Source organism: Rousettus aegyptiacus, unplaced genomic scaffold, assembly GCF_014176215.1.
Source record: "Rousettus aegyptiacus isolate mRouAeg1 unplaced genomic scaffold, mRouAeg1.p scaffold_m13_p_7, whole genome shotgun sequence".
Taxonomy (NCBI): Eukaryota; Metazoa; Chordata; class Mammalia; order Chiroptera; family Pteropodidae; genus Rousettus; species Rousettus aegyptiacus.
The window spans coordinates 112,602,956-112,629,867 of record NW_023416310.1 but is presented as its reverse complement, the minus strand read 5'-3'; the positions used below and the strand labels follow the sequence as shown (position 1 = coordinate 112,629,867).

The 26,912-nt window shown below is 43.9% G+C and overlaps 1 protein-coding gene and 1 pseudogene across 9 annotated transcripts in view; one reads left to right on the top strand and one right to left on the bottom strand.

The window, feature by feature from the left end:
* Window positions 1–26,912, top strand: part of AFF3 (AF4/FMR2 family member 3) — a 500,129-nt gene that overhangs the window by 461,464 nt on the left and 11,753 nt on the right. For all 9 annotated transcript variants that reach the window (XM_016157239.2, XM_016157237.2, XM_016157241.2 and 6 more), the window contains 5 exons: window positions 5,411–6,502; window positions 9,574–9,698; window positions 12,456–12,657; window positions 14,958–15,079; window positions 24,428–24,491. In XM_016157239.2, coding sequence (XP_016012725.2) covers window positions 5,411–6,502; window positions 9,574–9,698; window positions 12,456–12,657; window positions 14,958–15,079; window positions 24,428–24,491 — 1,605 coding nt within the window. The remainder of the gene's footprint in view (window positions 1–5,410; window positions 6,503–9,573; window positions 9,699–12,455; window positions 12,658–14,957; window positions 15,080–24,427; window positions 24,492–26,912) is intronic.
* LOC118605664 lies at window positions 14,247–14,365 on the bottom strand (annotated as a pseudogene).

Sequence of the window (26,912 nt, the reverse complement as noted above, 5' to 3'; positions counted from 1 at the left end):
TAGGTATAATGAGTATCTGTGTAGAAGATTTAGGTGCCTCATATAAAAGCATTATAAGGTACCAATAAAAATATGGCTATTTCTACTTTAAAGTGGGAAGGGGGAAAATAAAAAGTAATTCAAAGCATGGAGATTCTTGGGAGAGGGCTGGGAGCAAATTTCTCAAGTCCATGCATCTGATTTCTAAGGAAGGAATAAAGTAGTTTCCTCTTGAGTGTGTGAACATTTGACTCTACCATGGATCAGAGGATTTAATTTCTTACCTACAGCCCTCTGTACCCTTTGGGGCCCAAATTTCTAAATAGGCTCTGAAATAAAATCAAAGCCAGTTATACAGACCATGGCGGTAAGAGGGGAGCATCGTGAAGGGTGACACAAATCAATCTCTCTCTCTCTCTCTCTCTCTCTCTCTCCCCCCCCCCCCGCTCTCCCTTCTTCCCTCCGTTCTTCTCTCTCCGTCTCTCTCTGTCTCTGTCTACCTGAGCAATATTAACCTATACAAGCCAGATATTGATATAACCCCTGACTCTTTCCAGACACGAAATTATTATTCCTTCTTCATAATTTCATTCATTCATTCACTCATTCAGTGCTCATTCAACAAATATTTACTGAACATCTGCCACAGACATGGCACTTGGTTCCAAGGCACAGCAGTTATCTGACAGAGAAGGTCCCAGTCCTCATAGAACTGGCATAACAGGAATAATGTGAAACAGAAAGGTACAGGAGTTCAGCAAAATAGAGGAGTTCAACAGTATTTTTCAAAGCCAGCTTCATGCCACATATGTTGAGAAACTCCAGAATAGTGCTAGTTATAGGAAGTGACTGGGTTCTGGGACACTGCAGAAGCTGAGGGCAGTGGAAGTAGATAAGAAGTGTCAATGTCTGTGAAGACCCCCTGTCCAGACTCTTCTTTGTGACTTTGGGGGTTAAGTTCATGAATGTTGGGTCTTATTTTCTTGCTGAAATGTGACTTCCAGAGCTCATGGGTGAGGCTGAATCTCAGCCTAAGGGAACTAGTTAAACAAATTCTTTGTAAATGTCAAGAGATAATTACAAAGACTTGAACTCCTTGGGAATAATAGGAAGCTCTTGCCATTTCTTCCAGCAGCCCTCACAGGCCCAGACTGAGGAGAGGGGGCAAGATTCCAAATGATTTAGTTGCCTGAAGCCACGCCCAGTTTTCCTTTCTTTGCTTCTTTAGGCAGAGAGAATGCACAAGTAGCGAGTCAGATATTAGCCACTCTGCAAGTTACTTCTTTCTGCTGGAAAGAAATGTATTAGTTGGAATGAAAGTCAGGTTTCTTTTAACATTTTTCCCAAGACACACCTCCTTTAGAAAGTAACTTTACAGAATGAAAATTGCACAGAAGGGAAGGAGCATGACTCGGCTAGCCCTCTACAGTGTCACAGTTTCACGCTGATGGAGCTGGCCCAGGTCACCTCGCATAGGGCAGTGAGGCTTGTTTTCCTGAACCCCACATGACAAGGTGGCTCTGTATAGCCATACCTCACCTTCCATGATGCAGACCAGTTTATTCTGCTTTGAAGCAAAGCATTTCTGGCCCTCGCTTCCCCTACCCGTAACATCATGATGCTGGGGGAGTAGGAGAGGACCTTCCAAGGCACCTGCATCCCCCCTCAGCGTGCCAGTACCTGAAACCCACGGGCTCCACTGACTTTCATCTGAACTGTTCTTTATGGCTGTGGTTGTAAAATGCCACTGCATTTTGCATGAATCGCCATAGTATAATGCCATGTCTGTGAGCCAGCACTGAGGAGCCTGTGCAAATTGTTTCCCTCGCTGCAGATCCCCTCTCTGTAGCCCAAGGTTTGCCAAGTTGTTCTTAGCTTCATTTTCTTCATTTGAGCTTCATCGTCTTTCATGTCATAGTACGTCCTTTCATGTCAGAGTCCTTCCCCCTCAGCTAGCATGTTTACACCCGCACATGGAGCTCCTGAGACCAACATTCCCTTAGTCACAGGCACTGCTAAGGACAAAGAGCCTGGTCCCTTGGTTTTGAGGAGTGCCAGGGTTCAGTAGGTTTAACCCTTCTCTTAGATCTAGCTCTTCACTGGCCCTCAGAAATGCTCAGGTAGACTGTGTTTTCCATTGTGAATTCCCAAACTTATCTGACCGTGGAAACTTTTCTCATGGATGATGTAAACTAAAAGCACATTTTGAAAAATGCTGCCCTAAGTGGTTCTTGAAAATCAACAGCAATGAGAGGCAAGTTACTCAGTGTTTCCACGAGCTTCTTAATTAGTCATCTCTGGGGTGCATGGCAGTGGGGGCCAGAGAAAGCACAGTCTACAGTTGGTGGTGAGTACTTGTTCAGGAACAAAGAGAAGAGCAACCAAGGAGGAGCGTCACGGCTGAAAGTGCAAAGCAGCAGGTGAACAAATAAACTAAACACTGGGCAGGGACTCTGATGGACTGCCATACCAGCAGCATGCCTGTGGACAAGGGTTCAAAGCTTTGTTTCCCCACCCCCCACCCCTTCACTGCCACTTAACTTCACAGTTAAGCTCCTTGGCCACAGGCGCCTCTCCCACCAAATGGCAGATATCCCTGTGAGGACAATCAGTGCAGTTGTCCTGGGGGATAAATGATACAACTTGAGTGACAGCCCATTGTGAGTAGGTCTTAGTAGGAACAGACTCAGAGCAGTCTGCTTCCCTAATCTGTTAACAGCCACTTCAGAGGACACAAAGGAACAGACCTAAAATGTACACATGAAATGGATATGGATATCGAAAGGCTATGTGTTGAGGATATATAGGGCACAGGCAGTGTTGGGAGAGTTAGTGGTGTTCTCCGAAAATCAGACCTAACTGGATCATTTTAGTTTGTAGACCAAAGGAATAAGGTCCCCGTTCCGGAAAGCTACTCCAGAGAGCAGTGGGAGTTCAAACGAAGCAGCAGGGGAGAGAAGTTGGTCTTTAAACCTAGTCTCGGTGGTGCCTAATGGCCTGGCAGCTTTGGACATGTCGCTTAAGCCCTCTGAGCCTCAGCTTCAAATTGAGAGTGATAACATTTGTCTGTATGGATTAAATTAAATAACATGTGTGAAGTGGGAGGTACATCGTGGGCATTGCGGCAGTGAAAGATGATGGGTGCCTTTGAACACCAGCCCAAGGAATTTGGATTTTGTTTGAGAGGCAGTAATAGGAGGGCTTTGTAGATCCTTAAGAAAGGAAGTGTGATTTAGTGATGTGTCGAAAATGGCCCTTGAAACTGATTTCTTCAGCTGTGAAGTGCAGAAGAAATGACCCTAAAGCACGTCAGGCACGGGCCCCACACAGAGTGTATTCAATTCTCCCCTCCACTGCCAGTGTTCCCACCAGGGCGTCTCAGTGCATGTCTCCCCATGTGCAGCTGTGTCCTGGCTATAGGCAATCGTCGCATTCTCCCATGTTGCAGGTGTGAGCCATGGAACAGGGAGGGAGAGGCAGCATTAAACATGGCGATGGGGCCAGTGTATGTGGCATGCCCTGCTATGAATGTTTGCCCCCTCTCCCAGGACATGACCCCTTTCTGCAAGAGGCCCCTTCAGCATTTATTCCTATTTATCGTGCCCCTTTTGTCTAGCAAAACTGAGGCACATAAGTCACTGATTTATCAGTGGTCACGTAGTGAGAGAAATGGGGGGAAGGGCAATACCAGAAACCACAAACTGTTTGCCACCAAATTAGCTTTCAGTCATACTCAACTAATCTCAGGGAGGTTGAGAGCTTCCCTTTGGCCAAGAAGCTGTTCTGTGTTCCGCTTTCTCCATTGCACGCATCTACTCTTGCAGTAGTTACCAGGTATACTCTGTATGTTTCATGTGTTCTCTTTCTCTAGAGAAGCCAACATAAAGCAAGGTCAGAATTTACATATAACAACTTGGGGCACGGGAAAGATAGATCTTTTTGTTCTTTTGCATCTTGCTCTGGAGCCCCTGTCCTTTTGGTGCATGAAAACAAACAGAGGAAAGAGTCAAGTTAGAAACCAGACTCCCCATCAGGGCCATGAGGGCTTCCCTTCCCACACCTGGGTGCCAGGGGGACTGGAAGCCTTTCCACCTCACAGCCCCAGGGCAAAGGCCTTGGATCCTCGTGCTGGCCCCCACTGGAATGTCACTTGTCCTTCCCAATCACTGGTCACCCTGTGCTGGGGTCCTCTGAAATGCAGTTGGTCTCATCTGTTTGGGAAGAACCAGCAGGATGTCCTGATAAAAAAACGTTTTTCTCCTACAAGGGAGCCTGACTAATTCTGGACTTAAACCAGTCACACTGGAAATGCAAAGCTAAGCATGTCTTCTTTATTCTGGGCTGGAGTCTAGTCTCCCCTTGAAACAATTAGCTGCCACAACCAGAGGGTCGGAGACCATTGGGAAAGAAAAACACATCACCTTAACATCTCAAAATATTTCCCCATTTCACATAATCAGAAATTGAAAACACTTTGGAGTTCTACACTTTCCAAACTTACATCTTTTCTGTTCATAACCATACATTCTGGACTGTTACTAGAAACCAACTAACCAAGCAGTTGCTTCCTGAAAAATCATCATTTCTTAACATTTTTATGAGACATAGAACTATGGCCTTCTCCTAGAAAAGTGCATTTATGCTACATTTCATATTGTGTTTCAGGGCAGTCACTGACCCCTGGAACCAGTCTGCAGGGCCAAGTTTAAACTTGTCATCTCCGTGGTTTGTTCTGAGTTGGCAAAACTGCTTGCAGGGAGGTTTCCATTGTCACTTCCATGTCTGAAACTTTTCTGGCAAAGTGGAGTGGAGGCAGATCAAAGATGGACTGACCAAGTCCAACCTTCCAGGCCCCGTGGAAACAGGACTTCTAGACCACAGAACGAGCCATCCCCCCAAAGTTACTGCTTCTGCAAGAGTAACCATGCCTTACTTGTCTTCACGCATTAACTCTATGTTCTTTCTTTGAGGTTATGGATTCCACTTGGTCCGCTTTTTCTTATTTCCCCCAAAATTTTAAGTCTTACCAAAAAAAAAATGAGTGTTTTAACACTCAGAGCCTCCAAACTATGCCCTCGTTAACTTTCATGCAATCTCAAGTTTATGTATCTATGTATAATTATAAAAAATATGCATCGTATAACACTCAAAAGTGCTGGAAATGGGTTCTAATGGAGCACAGTGCTATCCTCGAATTTTTCCAAAAAGGCTTCAAAGTACTGTTCTGCCATTTAGGTGACCTGGGACAGGAAAATGACACCACCACGAGAGCTGCCCCATGCTCCTACTGTGCCCACGTTCTTTTGCTTCCAGCACATTGGTTTTCTGCTCATACACCTAGGGGAGTAAGTGAAGATAAAAACAACCCGGCCCCTTTTGAGTAAGTCAGTAATAAAAGATATTTTGTTTGTTGTCGGTTTTCTGCTTTTAGGCTGAGCCAGCATCCTCTAACAAGTGGCAGCTGGATAAATGGCTGAACAAAGTTAATCCCCACAAGCCACCTATTCTGATCCAAAATGAGAGCCATGGGCCAGAGGGCAGCCAGTACTACGCCCCGGGGAAAGACCAAGTGCAGGACTGCACGAAGCTCCCAGACGGGTGCCAGGCCGGCTTGAGAGAGAAGGACATCAAGAGTGCTTGCAAGGAGGAGCAGAGGCCAAGGACAGCAAACAAGGCGCCAGGGGCCAAGGGGGTGAAGCAGAAGTCCCCACCCGCGGCTGTGGCAGTGGCTGTGACCACAGCCGCCCCACCACCCGCAGTCCCTGGCGCACCCCCCGACAATACGACTGCTCGCAGGTCTGCGGGCAAAAAGCCGCCTAGGCGCACGGAGAGGACTTTAGCCAGCGACAGCGCCAACTGCCACCGGCCTGAGGAACCCACGGACACCCTGGGGACAGGCGCAGTGATCCCCCCAGAGCCCACCAAAGCCAAGCCCTGCAGCAACAGCAGAACGGGCCACCGCAAGGAGCTGCGGGCCTCTGCCTCTGTCACCTGCGAGAAGCGCCGCACACGGGGGCTGAGCAGGATCATTCCCAAGTCCAAGGAGTTCATCGAGACAGAGTCGTCATCTTCGTCCTCCTCCTCGGACTCAGACCTGGAGTCAGAGCAGGAGGTGTACCCTCCGGCCAAAGCACAGGCGGTGGCTGCTGCTGCCTCCACAAGTGACCAGAGGCTCAAGGAGGCTGCTGCCAGTATCAGCGGAGGCGGTGGCCCCCGCGCACCGGTGGGCTCCATCAACGCCAGGACCACCAGTGACATTGCCAAGGAGCTGGAGGAACAGTTCTACACTCTGGTCCCCTTCGGCCGCAATGAACTACTCTCCCCACTGAAGGACAATGATGAGATCAGGTCCCTATGGGTCAAAATCGACCTGACCCTCCTGTCCAGGATCCCAGAACACCTGCCCCAGGAGCCGGGGATCTTGAGTGCTCCTGCAACCAAGGACGCTGAGAGTGTACCTCCCAGCCATCCATCCGACACACCTGCTGAAAAGGCTTTGCCAAAATCCAAGAGGAAACGCAAGGTAGGCTGGGGGCTGAGGGCCTGGCAGAAGGGAGTGTGCAGGCATTTGCATGGTATTCTGTGTGTGCCAAGTACTGTTGTGAGTGTAACTCAGTCCTTGGAACCGCTCAGTGAGCAAAGTACCATTATTATTCCCAGTTTCTGGTTCTCGATAACGAACCCCTATACCACTGCATGCTGAAGTAGGCACACAGGAAATCTTTATCAAGTGTGTGAGGCAAGCTGGAGGCTGGGCCTATACAAAAGCAAAACGCAGGGTGAACCCCATTCTTTGCTGGAAGGGGTGGGGTGACATCAGTAATGGGATCATTCACTGACTAAGAAGCCAACAGCCCCATAGAGTTCAAGGCTGGGTAAAGCATGAACACAGAGGGCCTGACACCAGGGCCCCGCAGGAGGAGCCAGCTGCAGCATCAGAACCGGCAGCTGTTGCTCCCAGTCATGTTGACCGGGAAGAATTCAGTAGCGGAGAGGGAATTCAGTAGCGGAGAGGGAGCAGGGCCTTGAGGAGGAAGGATGTTCAAGGACAGCCACGTGTCCCTAACGGAGAGGGTCTAAGAAACATATCGTTGGATGATGTCACTATTGTGTGAGCCTTGCAGCGCGCGCTGACACAAAGCTTGGTGGTCTAGCCCACTGCACAGCTAGACATGTGGAATAGCCTGTTGCTCCTGGGCTGGGAGCCTATACAAGCACATTGCTATCCAAACAACATGAGATTAAATCGAGCACAAGAGAAAATGATGCAGTCAAGGTTCGTGGTAAATACAAGATGTATGAGGCTGCTGCCAGTGTAAGACAGCACATTGTTTTGTGGTAAACTTTCTTTATAGGTAGAAAGAATATACTCTAAAATAATGATGAAAGGTATAGTATAGTAAATGCATAAATCAGTAACATAGTCATTTATTATCATCATCAAGCATTATGTGCTATACAGAATTGTATGTGCTATACTTTCCTACAACTGACAGCACAGTAGGTTTGTTTACATCAGCATCACCACCCACATGCGAGTGATGTGTATGATGTTAGGATGGCTACAATGCCATTAGGTGACAGGAACTTGTCAGCTCCCTGATAATCTTATGGGACCACTGTCATGTATGTGGTCCATCATTGACTAACATGTTGTTACATGGCGCATGACTAATCAGAGTATCAGGGATTAAATTGCACCAAAAGAAGGAAAAGGGTGAACAGGAGAGCACAGGAGTGAGAAAGGCAGTTGGAGAGCAGAGAGGGCTGGAGACCCTCCTGGAAGCAAACTCAACTGCTTTGCAATTGTTGACGCTTTTTGAGCATGGGAATAACATAATCATGCTTTAAAGCCAATTTTGAGGCTTTTTCACCGCTTCCTATTGTTGTACCTTCAAAAGTCACTTCGACCACAGTGAAAAATACGATGGGTTACAAACCACGGATTGCAGTAATCATGGGTGGTTCCAAATTTAGGACAAAATCAATAACAACAGTTAACACATAACAACAGTTAACAGCATCCCTCATGTCCCCATGACGGATGCTGTTTTAAGTACTTTACACATTAAATCATTTAGTCCTTACAGCTTTAGAGGCAAATACTATTGTCATGCCCATTTTACAGATGAGGAAGCTGAGACTCAGAGATTCTGAAGCAACTTGCCCCAGGTTCATTAGGTGATACAGGGCAGAGCCAGGAGGGAACCCTGGCTTTTTGGCTCAGGTCTCGCAATAAGAAGTCAGCCCGAGGTTTGCATAGTGTTTTCCCATAGGGCCCCTATGCTCAGAAGGGCTCATGCTTGAAGTTTAATGCCTGTGGTTGCCATCTTGAAATTCTTCATTTTATCTTTGTACTTGTGTTTCTCTGATGAGGAGTGATGAGACAGTAGAGTATGCACAGGGGCACCTATTTCCCCAGGACAGGTTCTGCCTGCCCTTTGGCCCTTTGCACTCCTGGCTCTGTGCAGTGCCATTTCCTTCCATGGACAGGGGTGCTGCCCTGGACCCCTAGGGGCCAGGGAGCAGGCAAAGTGAGGGTGGAGTCAGGGTAGGCACCATGCCCGGCTCCGATTCAGGTATGGAGGGGTCCCAGAGAGGAGACTGCAGTCCCCTAAAGGTTACTGAGTTGCCTCGGGTTGGGGAGTGGGCCATGGAAATGGGAAATGCCCAATGAGACTTCCTGACCTCTTAACAGCATGAACTCTCCACTGTTGGGCCGTGCCTATGCACCCCGTTACAGGACAGGACCCCTGGGTACTTGAAAGTCTACACTCACCCCCTCCCAAGTATCCCTACCCCTCAAGGAGTGCAGCATGAACTAGCAAATAAACACCACTATGGCAGGTCAAGGAAGAAACTTTGAAAGACAGAGAAATGTTTTCTACTTTAGTACCTTATGCATTACTCATCTTGCTTTAAAAAAAAAAAAAATTGAGATATAATTGACATAACATTATGTTAGTGTCTGGTATATAATGTAGTGATTCAATATTTGTATATGCTGCAAAATAATCACCATAATAAGTCTAATTAACGTCCACATCATACATAGTTATAAAATTTTTTTCTTCAGATGAGAACTTTCAAGATCCACTCTCCCTCTCTCTCCCTCTTCATAAAAGCCATGAATTTCAAAATAAAAAGTCCAAACTTGTCACTTCCCTATGGCATTAAGCCGAGAGCACATTGCTATACCTTATTGAGATACTAAGAAATGCCAGAATGAGAGACACTGAAGCTGCAGTGTGAATTCAGAACAGGTCTTTGGCTAAATTGGGTATGTAGTTGGCCAAGAAGTTGTCATCATTCACAGTGTCCCCTCCCGAACTTTGGTCCCACGTGATGCATGTTTTTCCTCTCAAAAACTGTCAATAGTAAAATGGACAGAGTTCATCCTTGTTTGTTGAGGAGCTGCTGGGAACCTAGTCTGAGAGCCAATAATGCTGCCACCACCATGCTGCTCAGGATGCTTCATGAAGAGGCTGGCACAGCTGGTCCCCTGGGAGGACTGTTCTGTGGAGGTTGCCGATGCAAGCTCATTATACTCCCTTGAAACCCATAGTTGATTGGTTTTTGCTTATTTCCACACAGTGTGACAATGAAGATGACTACAGGGAGATGAAGAAGGCCCAGGGGGAGAAGGACAGCTCATCACGACCAACCACCTCTGCCAGTAACGCTTTGTCTGCGAACCATTCCAGCATGGCCATCAACAGGTACGCGTATTCCCTCAAAGGTGGAGATGAGCTAGGGGCACCTCTGGGTCTGAAAGTCATCAGCTGTACTGTGGGAGAGTCTGATATTTTTAACCACTCCTCTAGTCTGGGTCTCCAGACTTCTCTCCCTTGATTTCACTTCAGGCTAATAATTGTACCGGGAAGTGTGAGCCTCATGTCACAGCCCCAGGTATGCAGCAATACTTCTTTGTAACAAAAGACCAGGTACTGGTTACACACTCCCAGAGCACACCATTCCCTCTGAAAACTTAATAACTGAATTTTCAGACCACTATTTTAGTAGACACTATACTCATAAGCACACTAAGCTTACTATACAGAGGAAGAAACATTAACTTTGAGTGCAATCTCCATGTGATACACCTGAAGCTCTTAGATTTGGACTAAAATTGTGCTGTTAGGGTCTCCCTCTCCAAGGTTGAATGGACACCTGGTGACTACTCTGAAGGGGTTCTAGACAGACCCATGCTACACTGAATCCCCTCTGTAACAAATGTCTTTCTAGCAAGGCAAGGTCCCAAGTATTTGTTGTAAGTGAATAGCTCACCATCAGTTACAGAAGCTCCTTCCATTTAGAGATACCTCAGCTTGGAAGCTGCTTTCCCCTGGAAAAGACATGCCTCACTCTCCCTGACTTGCACATTGTATTTTGAAGGAGCGATGAATGCTTCAATGCAACACATAAAAATGTAAACCGGAAGGTTAGGAAAAGATAGAAAGCAACATTGAAACTCGAAGAGAAAATTGGAGAGCGAGGGAGGTGCACAAGCCAGGCCCACTGCAACGTCAGGGTCACCTTGGACAGGAGAGCAAGGGCTCTTGAGGGTGTCAGTAGGAGGGGTGCTAGGCTCTCCCACAGACTCTGCACGAAGGGATAGTACCCCGAACTTTCAGGAAAATGTGAATGGAGAAAATGTGGTTCCAAATCACCTTTCAAAAATGTGCAATGTAGTTAATATATGTGCCTCTTTGAAAATGCATCAGGCAGGTACCCTTTCTAGCAGACCTACTAAACACTATTTCAAGAGGTCTGTAGTAACTGTCACGTGACAGAATATGTGTGTGATTCCTGCTGGTGACACAGTTGGCAGGTGTTGCCACTACTGCTCCTGCCATGCCCCTACTCTGGTCTCTTGCTTTCATTCATAATAGGAGGAAACATCCAATTTCAGTGAAAGATTAATGAAAATAAGGATGTAACTTTTTTCCATCCAAGTTCATGGACACTGGGAAATAAGCTCTTTCTCTAGAGCCTTTGCAAGGCAGAGCCTGCTCGCTCTGGTTTCCTGGTAAATAACAACATGATGCATGTCAAAGTGCTTTGAGAACATTCTAGAAAAGTGGTCTGTGTACCTCTAGATTTGTGATGGCCAGTCTCAAGTTTTACCATGTGAGAAAACAACCCCATGTACAAGGTGATCACCCAGGCTAAAGAGGACATCCAAAACTTTTGGACATATAAACATATTATAATGATAAAGAAGAAATAATCATTATGTCTATGACAATATTTAATGTAATTATTTAGTTTTTCCTGAACATTTAAAATGACATAGTGTGCAAAATAATAGACTTAAAAAATAGGACATTTTCTCTCACGTGGAGACCATCGGCCTCCATCTCCAACATCGCTGCCTTTATCACGAACTGAGCCACTTTTGATTGGCCCAAGGCAATTTTCCAGAACATGTCCTCTCATTTCTAAGTTGTTAGACGTTCAGTGCTTTTTGAACCAGAAATCTCACACCACAGATTCTATCCTTCCACATATCTATTTGCATAACATTGAGAACCTTAGCTTTATTATTTGATGCCTGAGTTTATAATTTCTATACTATCACCAGCAGCTAAGGAAATTGTGAAGTGACTTCAGTGACTTGTTTGCAGTGATAGCCAACACAGGCAGTTAAAAAGCCAACTGCAAGAACAAGGACTAAATCTTTGTTAAATGGATTTACCTTTCTTAACTGACTCTTATCTGTGAGCCTCCCAAATTAGGAATGATTAACTTTATTTTAGGCTAATGTGGTTTTCACCCAGTTTTTTTTTTCAAAGTTAAGTAATAGAGAAAGTCCCGTCGATATATGAATTGCAAAGACTGAATACAAGTAGCTCCCCTTCTCTGATATTAATTTTGGGGGGAGTTATAGACAGTAGTTTTGAAGGTAAAATAAGGAGTTAGAAATTGGAAAATATAACTTCTGATGACAGTTTTTATTCTGTGTTAATTCTGATCAATGCCTGGCTTGCTTGGACACCCAACACTTGAAAGTTGCTTCTTGCTTTGCAGGTTATTCTATGATCCTGTTATTCTCCATATAATTAGTACAAGATCAAGTGTTAGCAAAAGTCCTTGTGGAAGTGGTGAATTCGCATATCATTTGATTGACTTTGCCCTTTCATTACTCACTGCTTATGCTCGTTAGGAAAATAGAAAGTTGTGTGCATTTTGAGATTCCTGGATGAAAAACTCGGAAAATGAAAGTCTTATTATTCTTAGTCATTTAACTCCAGAATTACTCTTCATCCTGGAGGACAAGTAAAGAAACAATGAGTGAAATTTGCTTATTGTTTCTTATGGCCCTAATGCCATAAAGTTGTTTCCTGGTATAATAATTCCCCCTAAACATCTTCCTGACAGCAGGTTTTAAATAGGAGGTTCGGGTCATATATAAAACATTTACCTCTCCTTGTGCTGACTGTATGACATTCCATTACTGCGATTTCCTTTTTCAGCTTGGCAGTACCCATAAATAAAAATGAAAAAATGCTCCGGTCGCCAGTCTCACCCCTCTCTGATGCCTCTAAACACAAACACTCCAACGAGGACCTGACGTCTTCCAGCAGGTCCAATGGCGGTGGTTTGTTCACTTCCGCCCCCTCCAACAAAAAGCACAAGGCCGAGAACCAGCTGCAGCCTCACAGCGGAGAACTCACGGTGCGTTGATGTATTTCTATCCCAATTAAAGTAAAAATGAAGCTGAGCACAACTACTCCTCCGTCTCTAGCCCAGTACAGTCTGAACACCAGCCTGAGGACCCAGAAAGGTGCCCCCAAGCTGCCGTGGGGAGTCCTGGCCTAGGAGAGCTGTAGTGGTACAGACCCCATGAGAATCCTTCTGTTGAGGAAGCCTCTTTATAGGATTTCATTTCTTATACTGAAGAGAAAGGACTCCAAAGCAACACGATCTGGAGACAAAGTGAATTGGGAGTTTTAGACCAACCTACCATTTCATTGGAAAAGACTCTTTGCCCTGGGACCGTTAAACCTGGGATGGGGAACCCCAGGCCAAGATTTCAGAGCTCCCGTTCCGCCCTTGGCGACCAGTGTAGCAACCACGATGGGGCACCCCTGCTACCACCCTTCTTCCCACAACCTCTTCAGGGCAATTCTAGTGCCAGGGAAGGCAGAATATTGGGATCCATAGCCTGCCTCTCTTCATATCATAGTGGCCATGAGATCTTGGGCCACTTGCTTAATCTCTTGGAGCCTGTTTTATTTGCAAAACAGCATCATAAGATTTAAATGAGATGGTGTTATTTAAAGAACCCAACACCTGTGGACACCTGTGCAACTAACACTACTCTTTAGTTCTTCTTTACTGCCCTCTCTATTGACCAGCGGGTGGCCCCGGACCAGGAATCCTGTGGGGCACATTAGCTCATTCCAAACTCTTCTCACTGAGTTCTTCAGGTCACTTTGTCTGTCAAAACCAGCCGGCTTGTGAGGCAGGGAGTGATGAGACACTACAATAGGACCCTGCAGAGAGGTGGCGGGATGCAGTACTTAATCCTCTGTCCAGAACTAAAGATATAAAAATGCTGTGAGAAGTTCCTGCAAAAGCCTAAATCTTAATGTATCATCAGGACGTTAACCCCCTATGTACCCTCATTTGAAAAGAATTGCCTTTAATTCTAGGCTGCAGGGTCTGAGAGAACCACACTAGAAAAACCTGAAACAAAAAGCTACTGATTCAAATTTAAAAATAAACAAAACTTTTCTTTGCTTCTAGACCCTTATGTCACAAGCACTATGGTGTACTAACAATTGCAAAAAAAAAAAAAAAAAATTGCAGGCTTTATTTAGCCATTCTTTCACGAAACATGTATATCAAGCAAGCACTTGCTGTGTGCAGGCAGTGGAGATAACAGTGATGATCTAATAGATTCGGTCCTTCCCACACGAAACCCCAGCCTGGCTGGGGACTAGAGTGACTTAGCTGAAGGGTCACACACATCCATAATTAGTAACCATGCCTGCCAAGAAGGAAATGCACAGAGTGCCAGAGGCTCTTACAAGAAGGCTTGATCTGCACATGGAAGTGGTCCATATTTAGAGAAGCGTTTGTATACACTCCACTTTAATTACTTCCGAGGAATCGATGTGAACAGTTGTTCTCTGACCCATGTGTTAGGCACACCGTGAGTGCTCTGTAAATATTTGTATCCCCAGGAAATATGATTTTTTTTAAGTTTTCCCCAGATCAATAGTGTTGTTTTTCAAAAACACATTTTATTTTAGTTTTTATGCCTACAGCACCTGGGCTTCCTAGGTGGTCTCCCATCCAAGTACTAACCAGGCCTGACCCTGCATAGTTTCTGAGATCAGAAAGGATCGAGCTTGTTCAGTATAGCATGGATGTAGACCAAAAACACATTTTAGTATCTAGTCATTCCCCCTGGCTTTTTCTAACCTTCACAGACCGCAAATGATAACCAGTCAGTTTGCGGCGCAAATGACTTCTCTTTTCTGAGGAATCTTGAGTTACAGCTTTGTGGTTCAGAAAGCTTGGTCCTTGGATCAGCATCACTTAGAACTTGTTAGAAATGCATATTTTCAGGCCCCACCACAGACTATCTGAATTGGAGACTCTGGAGATGGGGCCCAGCGGTCTCTGTGATGCTGATGCAGAGTCAACTTGGAGAACGCAGGTCTGGTCAACCAGCAAAACCAGGCGCTAAGCCCTGGGCCTTCACCCACCATCGCCATTTGCACTTGGGCAAGTACCTTAACCTTGCCAAGCCTCAGTTTCTGCATCTGTGAGTGACCTCCCTCATGATAGTGTGGTAAGAATGACACTGGACCCCATACCTGATAGCCCTCAGCTTGAGAACTGGAATGCATGCATTCTTTCTCTTTACTTAAACAAAAAATCAGACACAGGGTGTTCTGGGTAACAGGTTGTTCTTTCAGCCAGGTGGCAAGTTTCTCAAAGACTGTGTATTGTTTGTTGTTCAGAAAACGGTTCACAACAATTCGGAAAATGCTGTCCATAAGTCACGGCCACAGACAGAGCCATGGTCTCCTGGCTCCAACAGCCACCGGGACTGCAAGAGGCAGAGACTTGTCTTCGACGATATGTAAGTGTGAACTCTGTTGACACACTGAGGAACAAGGTGAAATGACAACTCCATAAGTAGAAGGGTTACATGCGTCTAAATTATACTGTAGCCATGTCCGACATGACTTGGTCAGTTAAATGATCCCCTCTCAAAGGAACTTGCAGCTTAACTTTTACTGGACCCCTGGGTCCTGGCAGGACTTTTGAATGGCTAGAATGACCAGTGCTAATGGGCTTGTATCCAGCAGAATATCAGAAAGCGAAGGCATTTGGGTGTTAATGAGTCTTACATTTCTGAGCACCTGTATTTGGGGTTGTCAGTGGTTGTCTGCTACCTGAAAGAGAAGCATTTTTGTTTTTGTAAATTATAACAAGCAAAGAATAATAATGGTTCACTCCTGAAGGCTCTCTTCCTCTAAAATGATATATTCTTTATGACAGCATAAACAGTTTTTATACAGGAAAAAATATCCTGTCCTTGTTCACCCAGTCCTAGCACTAAAACCCAATTATTACTTCTATTCCCAGCATCAGTTTAAAAAGAGGAGAAACAGGAGAAATAGATGAATAAAAATAACATCCCTAGAACGTTCTTGAGATGTTGAAAATGACAAATGAGAAATGATAAAAATGATACTGAAAATTATTTAGGCCCTTAGGGGGAAAAATGTGTCAAGGACAAACCTAGAAGGCAGAAATATGGTTTCAAGAGTTTAGCTTGATGCCTGTTTCGACTTTGGCTGTTCACTGAGCACCAGTGCATGTATGTGTGAGGCACGACACTAACTCTTGGGGTAGGGCAGCATGTGACAATGGGAATGCCTGCCCTCAGATAACTTATAGTACAGTTCAGGACAGTCAATAAAACACTAAGCCCAAAGTTGGAAAATTAAAGGCCATTAAATGTCTACATATCCAGCTTCCTTATCAGAAAAAAAATGAAGGTTGTGACACCCATCTCCTGGCAGTTCTCCTAGGGTCCAGTTAGGTGATCTCTTCTCAGGTTGGTCATCCAGAGGAATGAAAGCACTGTGCAGAAGTGACGGCTCTCATCCTTGGCCTCCTCTCCTCTTCTCCTGCCCTAATTTCACCCAAGTGTAGACAAGGTCTGTTTATCACCTCTGTAGACGAGTCCAAGGAATGAAATACTAAGCTGTGGTCCTCGGGGATTGCCTGGGCTTCAGTAAGCTAATTTGAGCACAGAATTTTGGGACCGAAAGCTAAATCCACAATATTTTCTTTCACTTAATGAACATGGTCCAAGATAGCTAGATTTATAAAAGTTTGAGTGTAGCCTGGGAGGATGTGTGTTTTTCTCCTCCTGTGGCTGCTACAGCTGCACTCAACCCCAGACTCGCTCTCCTTCTGGCCCTCATCACCTCTCTCCTCCTCCTCCTCTTCTCCGCTGCCCTAAGCAGCAAAGGAGGTGGTCACAGCCCAACAAAAATCATTCTTGGCCCAAAGCTTTTCTGAAAGAAAGGGTTTATTGAGCCATATGCTCCCCAGAAAGGGAGCGGGTCCTGGGACATGAAATCTAACCCACCAGCAGCAGGGCTGGATGAAGCAGGTCACATGTCACCATCCTGGAGTTAATGAGTGCTTTTATACCATATGTTTTGGAGAAGAAAGACATAAGCTGTTTTGAAAGAAGCAAGGGCAGTTCTAGGACAGATGCACAGTCTGTAAGGAAGAACCACTTGTTACCTTTGATGGGTTACAGGCAGCAGTCCTGAAGTTCATGCAGAGGCAGGGTGGAGCCCCAGCACACACCCAGGAGCATGAGAAGTCTGCTGTTGGTTGGCCCACAGCCAGTAGCTGCTTGCTTGGTCTGGTCTCTTCCTCCCACTCTCCACCTGTAATTTAGTTTAGGACACCTCAGAATTTTCCTTTTGTCATCATTAATCCCCTAGGGTGGGGGAGGGGCATGTAATGAGATTACAGTCAGTTGATCAACTACCTATATAATTAGAGTTAGGTGGCATAAATCATTCACGTGAGCTTGAACCATTTGTAAAAACAGGAGATTAGAATCATGTTTAATGGCAGTGTGGAAATCTGCATTCAGAAGTCATAATCTAACCACCTGGTCATACACAAAATATGTCATACACTGAGATGTTCAAATTTTAAATGTTTCCAGTAGCTGAAGCTGTTGGTATAGCATTTAAACACACATACACACGCACACACAACATGCACACATACAAAGAACATTAAAATGTAGGGAATTTTCCAGTGTGTAAACCAGAAAGCTAAGTCAGAATCAGCAACAACTAAATGGTTGGACTTGGAGCTGCAGTTTCTCAAGACTATTTACAAGAGAAAACGTTTTTCAGTCTGCCGGGGTTAATATAATTTTGTCACTACGTGTATCAATAAAGAGGCTGTTATCTTTGGTTCTTCCCATTAGCAACATGTCTAATTTTTCTGGCTGACAGCGACAATAATCCCCTTTTATGGATATAGATCTAATAGAATAAAAAAGCACTCTTACATGTCCATCATCTGGAGAGAGCGACATCCCGTTTCATTTGCCCTGTGTCCCAACTGATTTGAAATCAAAATCCATAACAGTGAAATAAATGTGTGACTCAAACAGCCACTCAACTACTGAACTAAGAGAACCTGGGAAGGTTCTTCATGCTTGAGAAGCAAAATTAGGCATGGTCTCTTCCTTGAAACAATAAAAATAAGTGTCTTTAAGAGATCATGGGTGATGAAGTCACCTATAATTGTCTCCCAAGTTCAACTGGTATGTGCTGAGCACTTACGAAGCTCTAGGTGCCGTGGCAGGAGCTACGATACACAATTAATTAATTCTCAGTTGCTAATTCAGGGGAGAGGGAGGCCCATGGGTGGCTCCCCCAGGAAGGTCCCCTGGGACCATGAAGCCACCTCCTGCTCCTTCCTTGCTCATGTTCTATGGCAGCTTCCCCACCAGCAGCCTCACTGACAGATGCAGACCTGACTCCTGTTACTTTCTTTCACTTCTCCTCACTTGAAGGCATCAATAAGCAGTGAAATGACCAAAGAGAGGCTACCAGTAAAAGAAAAGAAAGAACTAGAGAATTAGCAGTGGAGTAATGTAGAGTTGATGGGAATCCAGTTATAATGATCCAAAAAGTAACAGATGTTATTTAATTTTTAAAGCTGCATTGTGTGGCAAAAAAAAAAAAAAGAACAAACTCATTCTTCTGTATTATAAATACTCGTTAATGGTTGCATAAACATCGAACTCAGACAACAGCTGAATCCATTGGGCGCTCAGTGACAAGTGTTGAATGCACTCAGCTGAATTAGGATCACATGCCATGAATGTAAGGCACCTACATGCTACATGCAGGTAAATTCACAGGCTTCCAAGCCCCTTTTCCTATTACTTACCAGTTAGACAGGTACTACTTCGTACCTTCAGGATACAGATTGAACCAAACGGAATATCACTTATCTTAAAATGTGGTCCAGGTCAGCTTGTTCTGCATAAGTAGTAGGCTCAGATTGGTAGTAGTGTGACCACACCTCTTCCCCTGACATTTATCCATGCATGACATTCACTACCTGACAGCCACAGTTTTAAGGTGACCCTGATGTGATTACCAAGCTTTTGTTTAAAAAAAAATCTTAAGAATTTATGTCAATGAGTGACAGCACTTGGTTCAACTCAAAGCCAAGAAACTGATCTCATTACTATGAAGCCATGAGCCATAAAAGACTTGGTGTCATAATTAGTGACGAGAAGTTCTTGCCGGCGAAATCGAGAGAAAACGACTGTGTCATAAAGGCTCTCAGTACAGAAGTCTTGAGTGGAGCTAAGTGGTGAAGTGCTTGGCTGGAAAATCCAGCATCCCTTCCCACCAGCCATATTGCTGCATTGAGAAGCCAACGAACCCCAACTGCCAGAACTGCCTGCTGCTCTGAGAAGAATGTGCCCATATTTCACAAGAAGAGTCAGTCACCATCCTCACATTCAGCCAAACTACCAAATGTCCCATTTGTTCCTGTAGCACCAGTAAGGGAAGCCCAGCTCCTTAAACCTCCACTGTTGAGAAACAGACCCTATCAGCCATGTGGCACTAGAGGCCCCAGCATGTGAGGTGTGACTGGTGGGAAAGGAAGAAGACTTGGCATTTATACTGTAATTATGTTCAGCAGTCTCGCAGCTAAGAGGATTTTTATTTTATAGAGGATGAGAAGGACCCTTTGCTGTATGTAAAAGGTTAGATCTATTGCAGTACAATTTATTCAAAGGACACCAACTGGAATCCTTGGGTAGGCGATATGGCATCGAGGCATGGTGCTCCCATGGTGGGCTGGCCGTGGCCATCACTGTCCTCCCAAGGGTCTCCCCTTCCTGGTTGCTTCAAAGCTGGACCCCACCTTGCCTGATAAGTCATTGGTATGCCTTTGTGTTCTTCATACAGAATATTCTTTGTTATAAAATCCCCGTCTCTCAGCCAGGCTCTTATTCTCTTTCTAACCAAAACAGAAAAAGAGAAAGGACTAGAGTGGGGACATGGGGAATCTAGATCTCCCCAACTTAAATCTTGTTTCTCGGATCATTTTAAGGGTTTTGTAAAATCATTTTAAGCGCCACACCCAGAGAAGAACAGGCATCGAATTCATGAGTTTCCATTCCACCAGAAAGTCGTTTTTGACTGAATGGCAACACCTTGCCATGCTCTGCCTGCACATTCTGGAAAGCACACACTGGTTTCTGTGCATGGCCAAGAGAGAAGCTGCGTCAGCAAGACCACTTGGCCCATAAGAGACAGAATGAACAACCTTGGTGTTTCTTTGAAGCCAAGTTCCAGGGACTTTGGGGTCCCAGCCAACATCAAGATTGTGGACATAAAAGCTGTGTTTGAATCCTTGCTGCCTAAATGCAGTCCACTTGCATCCTTTGAGAAACACTCATGAAGCCAGTGCCAGTGCCAGGGCCACTGGCTCCGAAGAGCCCTCATCGGTTGTCGCACTTACTCAGTGCATCAAAATAATTACTTAACTTCTCGCATGTTCTTCTTTGTGGAGAAAGTATCTCAAATCTTAGGACACAGTAACACCTCTGGGGCTTATCAGATGACAAGCCAACATGATGTCAGATGATGAATTCATTTGCTCTGCGAGTGCCTATTATTTGCCTGATTTGGATTTCAACTTCCCTAAGAAAATTACCCAGACTTCTGCTGTGCCAAGGAGCCTGTTCGTTCAAACACATTGAGCCTCCCATCCTTGCCAGGTTTCACAAAACAGGCTGGCTTGGCTCTACCAGGGGCATGGGGCGGGGTGGGAATGGGGCGGTCACAGAGGTAGGAATTATGGAAAGCAGTCTGCCAGCCTCACCGTGGGGAACCGTCCAACTCCATCTCAGCCACAAAAGAGAACAAAAACAAGGCTGCTTTCATCCCCCTGTGCCAGAAGAGCTATTGGGGTAGCTCAGACCCCGTTGCTGCTCAGGACGAAGGCCCTTTGTGGGGGGCGGGGGTTGGTGGGACTGTGAGGCGAAGAAAGGATTTCTTTGGATCAAGTGCTCAGACTGTTTTTGTGGCAGCAAAAGCTTAGAACAAAGGTAGATGCGGCTAAGCTTAGCCTTTTTAGGTCACTCAAACTGCATTTCTGAAGCACCTAAGATACATGGTGAGTTACACGTATGCTGTTTAATTGAAATTTCATTAGGTTTGCTCATGCATACTCATAAAATACCATCGCTATGAGAAACAATGAGAAATGTTCTTATGTAAATGAGAAACAAAAATTCTAGGTTTTCCATGCAAAGAAATAGATGACACATGTGTTTGAACAGAGATAATTCAATTTCATTTTAGTGCCTTTGCCGTGTTACAGTCCGTAACTACCACTGTGGTGACAACAATTCCATTTTCCTACTAACTTGAACTTGCTGTCGGAGTTTTGCCTTCATTACAGCATGCATCTACTGCACTGATGGACAATCTGGATGATGGTCCATTGGCCCCCTTCCTTTACAATGATCTATTCTAGGAGCGTGGCACTAGAAATCCCCTAAAAGGGAGAAATGGGCCAATCATCAGGCAATCTTCAGTGACTCAATGTAGCGAGCCCTCCATTACATGCAAAGATGAAAATTATAACAAATGGGTTCATAAATGGCCTCTGGGTGGTACATTTTTTCAGCATCTCAGGTTTCCATTGGACCTGCTGTGATACAGTCAGAAAATTAGATGTGTTACTTATCCATGTACACTACTGAGAGTCTGTGACTTAGCTTCCATATCAGGTTTTAAAAATGTGTTTATATGCTGCAGATAAAAACAACATTCATTGAAGATCTCATATTAGGAATTAAGAGCCACTGCTATCCAGAAGGTAACTTAGAAGCCTCAAAAATGACGATGCCAGAGCTTATCGCCAGGAGACTTCTTTCATGAAAACAAAATGCGTTTGAAATGATGGCCCATTAGTGACAAGGCCTACCTAACAGGGCAAGGAAAAAAAGGAGTGAACTCATATACTAGAGTGTAGAGCAGATAATGATGTAGAGAATTTCAGGTTGCCATGGAGACGTTCTCTGGCTCGTTGATGCTGCACCCATCAGAAGCCACCACTCTCTTCGAAGCTCAGAAAGCTATTCAAGGGGAATTCGTTTACCTTCTCTCATGTGCCTCAAACTACAGGGTGGGAAAGATCAAAGAAGCCAACAGTGTAGTTTCTCTGAAAATGTGCCAGCTGTACAGCAGCGCTATGCAATGACTGTGGCCTGGTACTGGTCAGAAGGTAATTAAATGCCCGTTAGTGTAATGTAAATAAGAAGTAGCATCTGAGGTCAGCAGAGACATGGACCAAAATTACCAAGAAAGCTTTGTGGCAATAGAATTTGGGAGACGAGTGACATTTGGCACATAGTAGGCACTCAGTGAGTAAGCAGAGAGGAGAGTCTGCAGGTGGGAGAGAGAGAGTGAGCCAAGCTCCTAATGTGGAGGGTGGCATGTTAACAAGACAGTAAGGATACCGCCCAGTAATGGAGGGCCTTGGGGAGCGAGTGACATGGGCAAGACAGCTGTATGAGATTACTGGAAGCCTGAACTGAGATTTCATGGGCACTGGAGGCTGAATAAAGTCTGTGAGTAGGGTGGTGATGTGATGAAAGCCATATTTTACAGACATTGGTTAGCAGTTAAAGCCCAGGATAGAACGGAGGGGAGTAAAACTAAGTCCAAGAGAGGCGATGAGAGCTTAGACTTCTGTGGTGGATGTCTCACTGAGAAAAGGGAAGGAACATTTACAAGGATACATTCAGAGCATTTGAGAACAGGGGAGAAATGGATGGATATCCTGAACTCCTCTCCTGAAGACGTTGACTCTGGGTCCCCACCTGAAGCCCAGGGCTCTTATCCGGGTTTGGGCTGGGGGTGAGTCTGCTCTTCCACTTCAGGCATGAAACACAAGGGCAACCAGAAAGCAACACACAGGGCTTTTCAGGTGGTGCAACTACTCTATATGGTGCTACAATGGCAGATACGTGTCATGATACATTTATCAAAATCCATAATTTGTGCAACACTGAGAGTGAACCCTAATGTAAACTATGACTTGCATTGATAATGGTGTGTCAGAGTAGGTTCCTGGATTGTAACAAATGGCCCACTCTGGTGGGGGATGCTGATGGTGGGGGAGGCTGTGGAGCATATGAGGCAGGAGGTATACAGGAATTCTCTGTACTTGCCACTTACTGTCAATCTAAACAATAACAACGATGAAAATAATGTAAATTGCCAGAGTTGGAATCAAAGACCAAACAAACAGTAGATATGTGTTCAAAGGTCAGTATATGAACAAAGGAGGAAAATCATCATTTAGTGGAGGAAGGCCACTAAAAAGCCACTCAAATGGAGAAGTATGGACATCTAGGAGGCGAGCTAAAGAAGGCAGAGCTGGTAGGAGCAGGCACTTCCTGTGAAGGAAACTGCAAGCCCTACTCACCAGTGAAGACCCACCAACATGTATGGCAGGTTGCAGACTAGTGGCAGAAAGAATGGTAACAGGATGATGAGCCAGAGACAGGAGTTTCATTATACATACTGCAACTGTGGTCATCATTTTCTTGTTGGAAAAGTTAGACACACCCAGCATGGAACCACAGTCCTGACAATATCTTATGGGGAAGCTAAGGACAGAAAACCAATGCCTTTTGCATCAATAATTTGTGACCCGTTACCCAAAACTAATTATTTGCTATGTTTCTGGTTTGTCTATTTGTTTTATTAAAACCATTAAAATGAGGATAGTAGTTTTGGACTGCAATGTTATTGACATGGTATTTGTAGTTTTTCTAAGCATTTTGACCTTTTTTGGATAAAAGGATGCTCTGGCTATCTAATACTGCAGTAAGGAGAAAGACCCATGAGAATCTGAAAGCAGTTCAAAATTAGCACGTTGACAATAAATTTAACGATCCATGATTAATATCGCTAGTTACATCTTATCTCCTTTTCAGGGAGTCCTGGCTTATACGGGATATTCATGAACGGGTCAAGTTTATTGATTACATAAAGACCTGTAATACAAAAAAAGTTTAGGCCGATGACACCTAAAATATGCAAATTTTTTAAAAAAAAAAATCTATCAGAGCATTTATAGGGTATTGTCTGATGAGCAGCTTGGTATAATTTGGGGTCATTACACACAGATCCATCTCTGAATGAATTACCTTTATCTCCCAGCAGACTCAGTGTTAGCCAGGGTTATTGTTTCAATAATGCACATGTCTGCTGTTAATGTTTACCAGCTAGCTAATCAGAGCTCCAGAGAATACATGCCACTGTTTGCATTGTTACAAGGTAGGCATCATTTTACAATTAACTTCATTGTAACTGGAATGTACTCATACAGCATCACCTCTTTTTATTCCTCACTATGAAGCTTTAAAATAATTATATATATATATAAAATGACACTGATTTTCATAAGGATACATAAATGTACTCACCCATACATACCCATACAATTATTATGAGGTAGATTAGCAAACTTTACATTAAAAAGTGATTGTTTTGTGTAAATATCATTTGAAATAAGATTTTTCAGTTGTTTTCTTAACCATGCAATAAAAAATCTGATTCATGAATTAGGCACTGGGGAACCATGTTAAAATCACTGTAAAGGTAGACTATCTGCATATAATGAATGCGCTTTGAATTGCTAACTTAAGGAAATGTAATTGTGGTATTTTATATATGGGCAGTACTTTGGAAACGTAGAAAGTACCTGATTCAATCATAAGGGAAGTTTTCATATCGAAATTCAAGGTTAAGCAAAAGGAAAGATTATTTTTCCTTTCAAAAGACCTCATACTTCCACAGTAATGGCATTTAATATCATCCTCTCCTTGTAGGCCGCGTAGTGCAGATTATTTTATGCAAGAAGCCAAACGGATGAAGCATAAAGCAGATGCAATGGTGAGTTCCTTTCCTTTGTGAATCATGTTTGTACTGTACCTCCATCGCTGGTGCAATATAAGCTGGGGTAATTATAAAATCTATTACAAGGATGGCTGGGTCTGTTAAATGAAGAAATGTTTATATAATCAAGTGCTCATAGCCTAATAAATTATGGCTTCAACCAATAATATCTGACTGGGAGAAAGCCTTGGATAAACGAATATTTTCATTTAGTCCTAAGGTTTGAATAGTAACCAAAGGCAGTGGAGTCAGTGAGTGGCAGTATATTTTCCCTTTAAAAATAAAATCTAGGTATGCATTTTTCTGTCTTGTTAGCCTAGCCAACCCTTGGCTTGGTCTCAGGATCTAATCCCTTTTCAAAAAGACTCGTGTTCTTCATTTGTATCTGCCAAAATGAACACAGAAACTGTTATGCTGCACATAAGATTCTAAAGTCACTGTGATTTGATGTTTACAAAAAATAACTTTTTTCCTGTTTGGGAAAGCTTGAAGCTTTTCAGGCATTAGATTTAAAAAAAAATAAAAAATATAAAAAAACTTCTGTTCTTTTCTAAAAGAGATCATATGGTTATTCCATCTCAAGTCTCCACCAAGGGGCCTGCTTCCTGCTGGGGAGAGCCAACTCTGTTCCTCACCAGCGTTTACAACTGAGATCAGGGAGCTGGAGATGAATAAGGCGTCTCAAATGCCCTTCATCGCATTATCCCAGTGTTGAGGATATTGAAATCATAACAGTATTCCTCTCCCAATTCTTCAGATGTTGTCCATCAAATATTAATTTGTATGAAGATCGCTGCCCAGGTACACTAGTATATAGGGGAAATGAAACAGGAAATGGAAGGTGTAGTTCCAATGGAAAGTCCTGGTCACCTGAGTCTTGGTCACTATTGGAGAAGAGCATCGAATTTTAAAGCAGAATGAAATTTTCTACCTGAATCACCCCAGGGTCACCAGGGTTATTCATTCAGCTTCATCTCTCGCCTAACCTGACACTCCACCGCAGCCAGGCTGGTCCCCTACCAGCCTCTAAGCACACTTTGCTCATGCCAGCTAACGGGCCCTTGTCAAGCCTCACACACACTCACAGCTCACACATACTTACACAGTCTCCTAATATCCTGCACACTCACACCTTTATTATACTCCCAAATCCAGCCAAATCATTCTTTCCCAGTGACTTTTTCAGGTCTCCCCTCAAGACCTCCCCAGCCTCCTTGCAGCCCTGTCATTTGCTCCCTTCTCACCATCTCTTGTGCACCAGACTCCTTGCTTTGCATTTTGTTGGTTCGTCACAGACCGCCTTGCACTATGAAGTGTCTTGTGGATGCATGCTTTCTCTCTCCAGATGTGTTATATGCTCCTGTGTATCAAAGGCACATAGCACAGAATTTGGTGCTTCAGAAGATACTTGAATGAAGTGATTTTCTAAATCTTAAAGCATTGCCAAGAAATATTACTCAATAGCTGGTTAGGGTTATAAGCTGTTTTAAAATCCAATTTGCTAATGAGGGGGGAGTTTCACTCTATGTTTCTGTTTTCTAAGGTATCGTTACGAGTGAGAACTTTTTTTTAGAGGCAAGACTTATATTAGGAATTAGAGTATCTGTGTAATTCCATTTTGATTGATAAATGATGTTTGAAAACTGGGGAAATTATGCATTTCAAACTTAGGATGTGTACTTATCCACAAAGAGTAGCAGTGGATGGAACCATGAACTTGATATATAAGTTTAGGTTTATGAGAACTTAAGACTACAACGCTGATTCTTGCTGATATGGCAAAAAAATTTATGTCAATTTAGACGACCTTATAGAATCTAAAAAAGAAATGTTTTTTATTAAATTTCAACCTTATGTCTGATTTTAGCTAAGCTGAAATAGTGCCTTGAGTTTTATCTCCTCTCCCTTCTTCTCCTTATTCTCACCCTTAAATGAGATCCTGAACTTTTAAAGAAATAATTGCACACTCACAGAAAGAGAAAGAGAGAGGGAATAAGAGAGTAAGAGGAAGGCCTAGAGATGTAAATGTCACAGATAATTAAAAGACAATAATGAAGGTCATAAACCATCAAAGTTGGAGTATGACCCCCAAAAGTATGAAAACTCTTATATAGAGTCAGACCTACCAGCTTTGTTATAGATTTAGCTTCACATAGAAGGACAAGGAATAACATTGCCAAGCCATTAGGGGTCAGAAAGAGGGAAACAGAAATTAAAACAACTGCTAAGTTCTGAGCAATTCTGATTGGTAGTCGTTATATGAATTTGGTACAATTCTGTACATAATTCATTCACTTACCCTAAACCAATGGCAGTTGTGAAGATAATAGAGAAGGAAGTATCCTATTTCTTCTCTCAGCTCCATTCACTGGATTTTGGAACTCAAAAGTCAGATTTCTTGAAGTGTGTAGACTATGT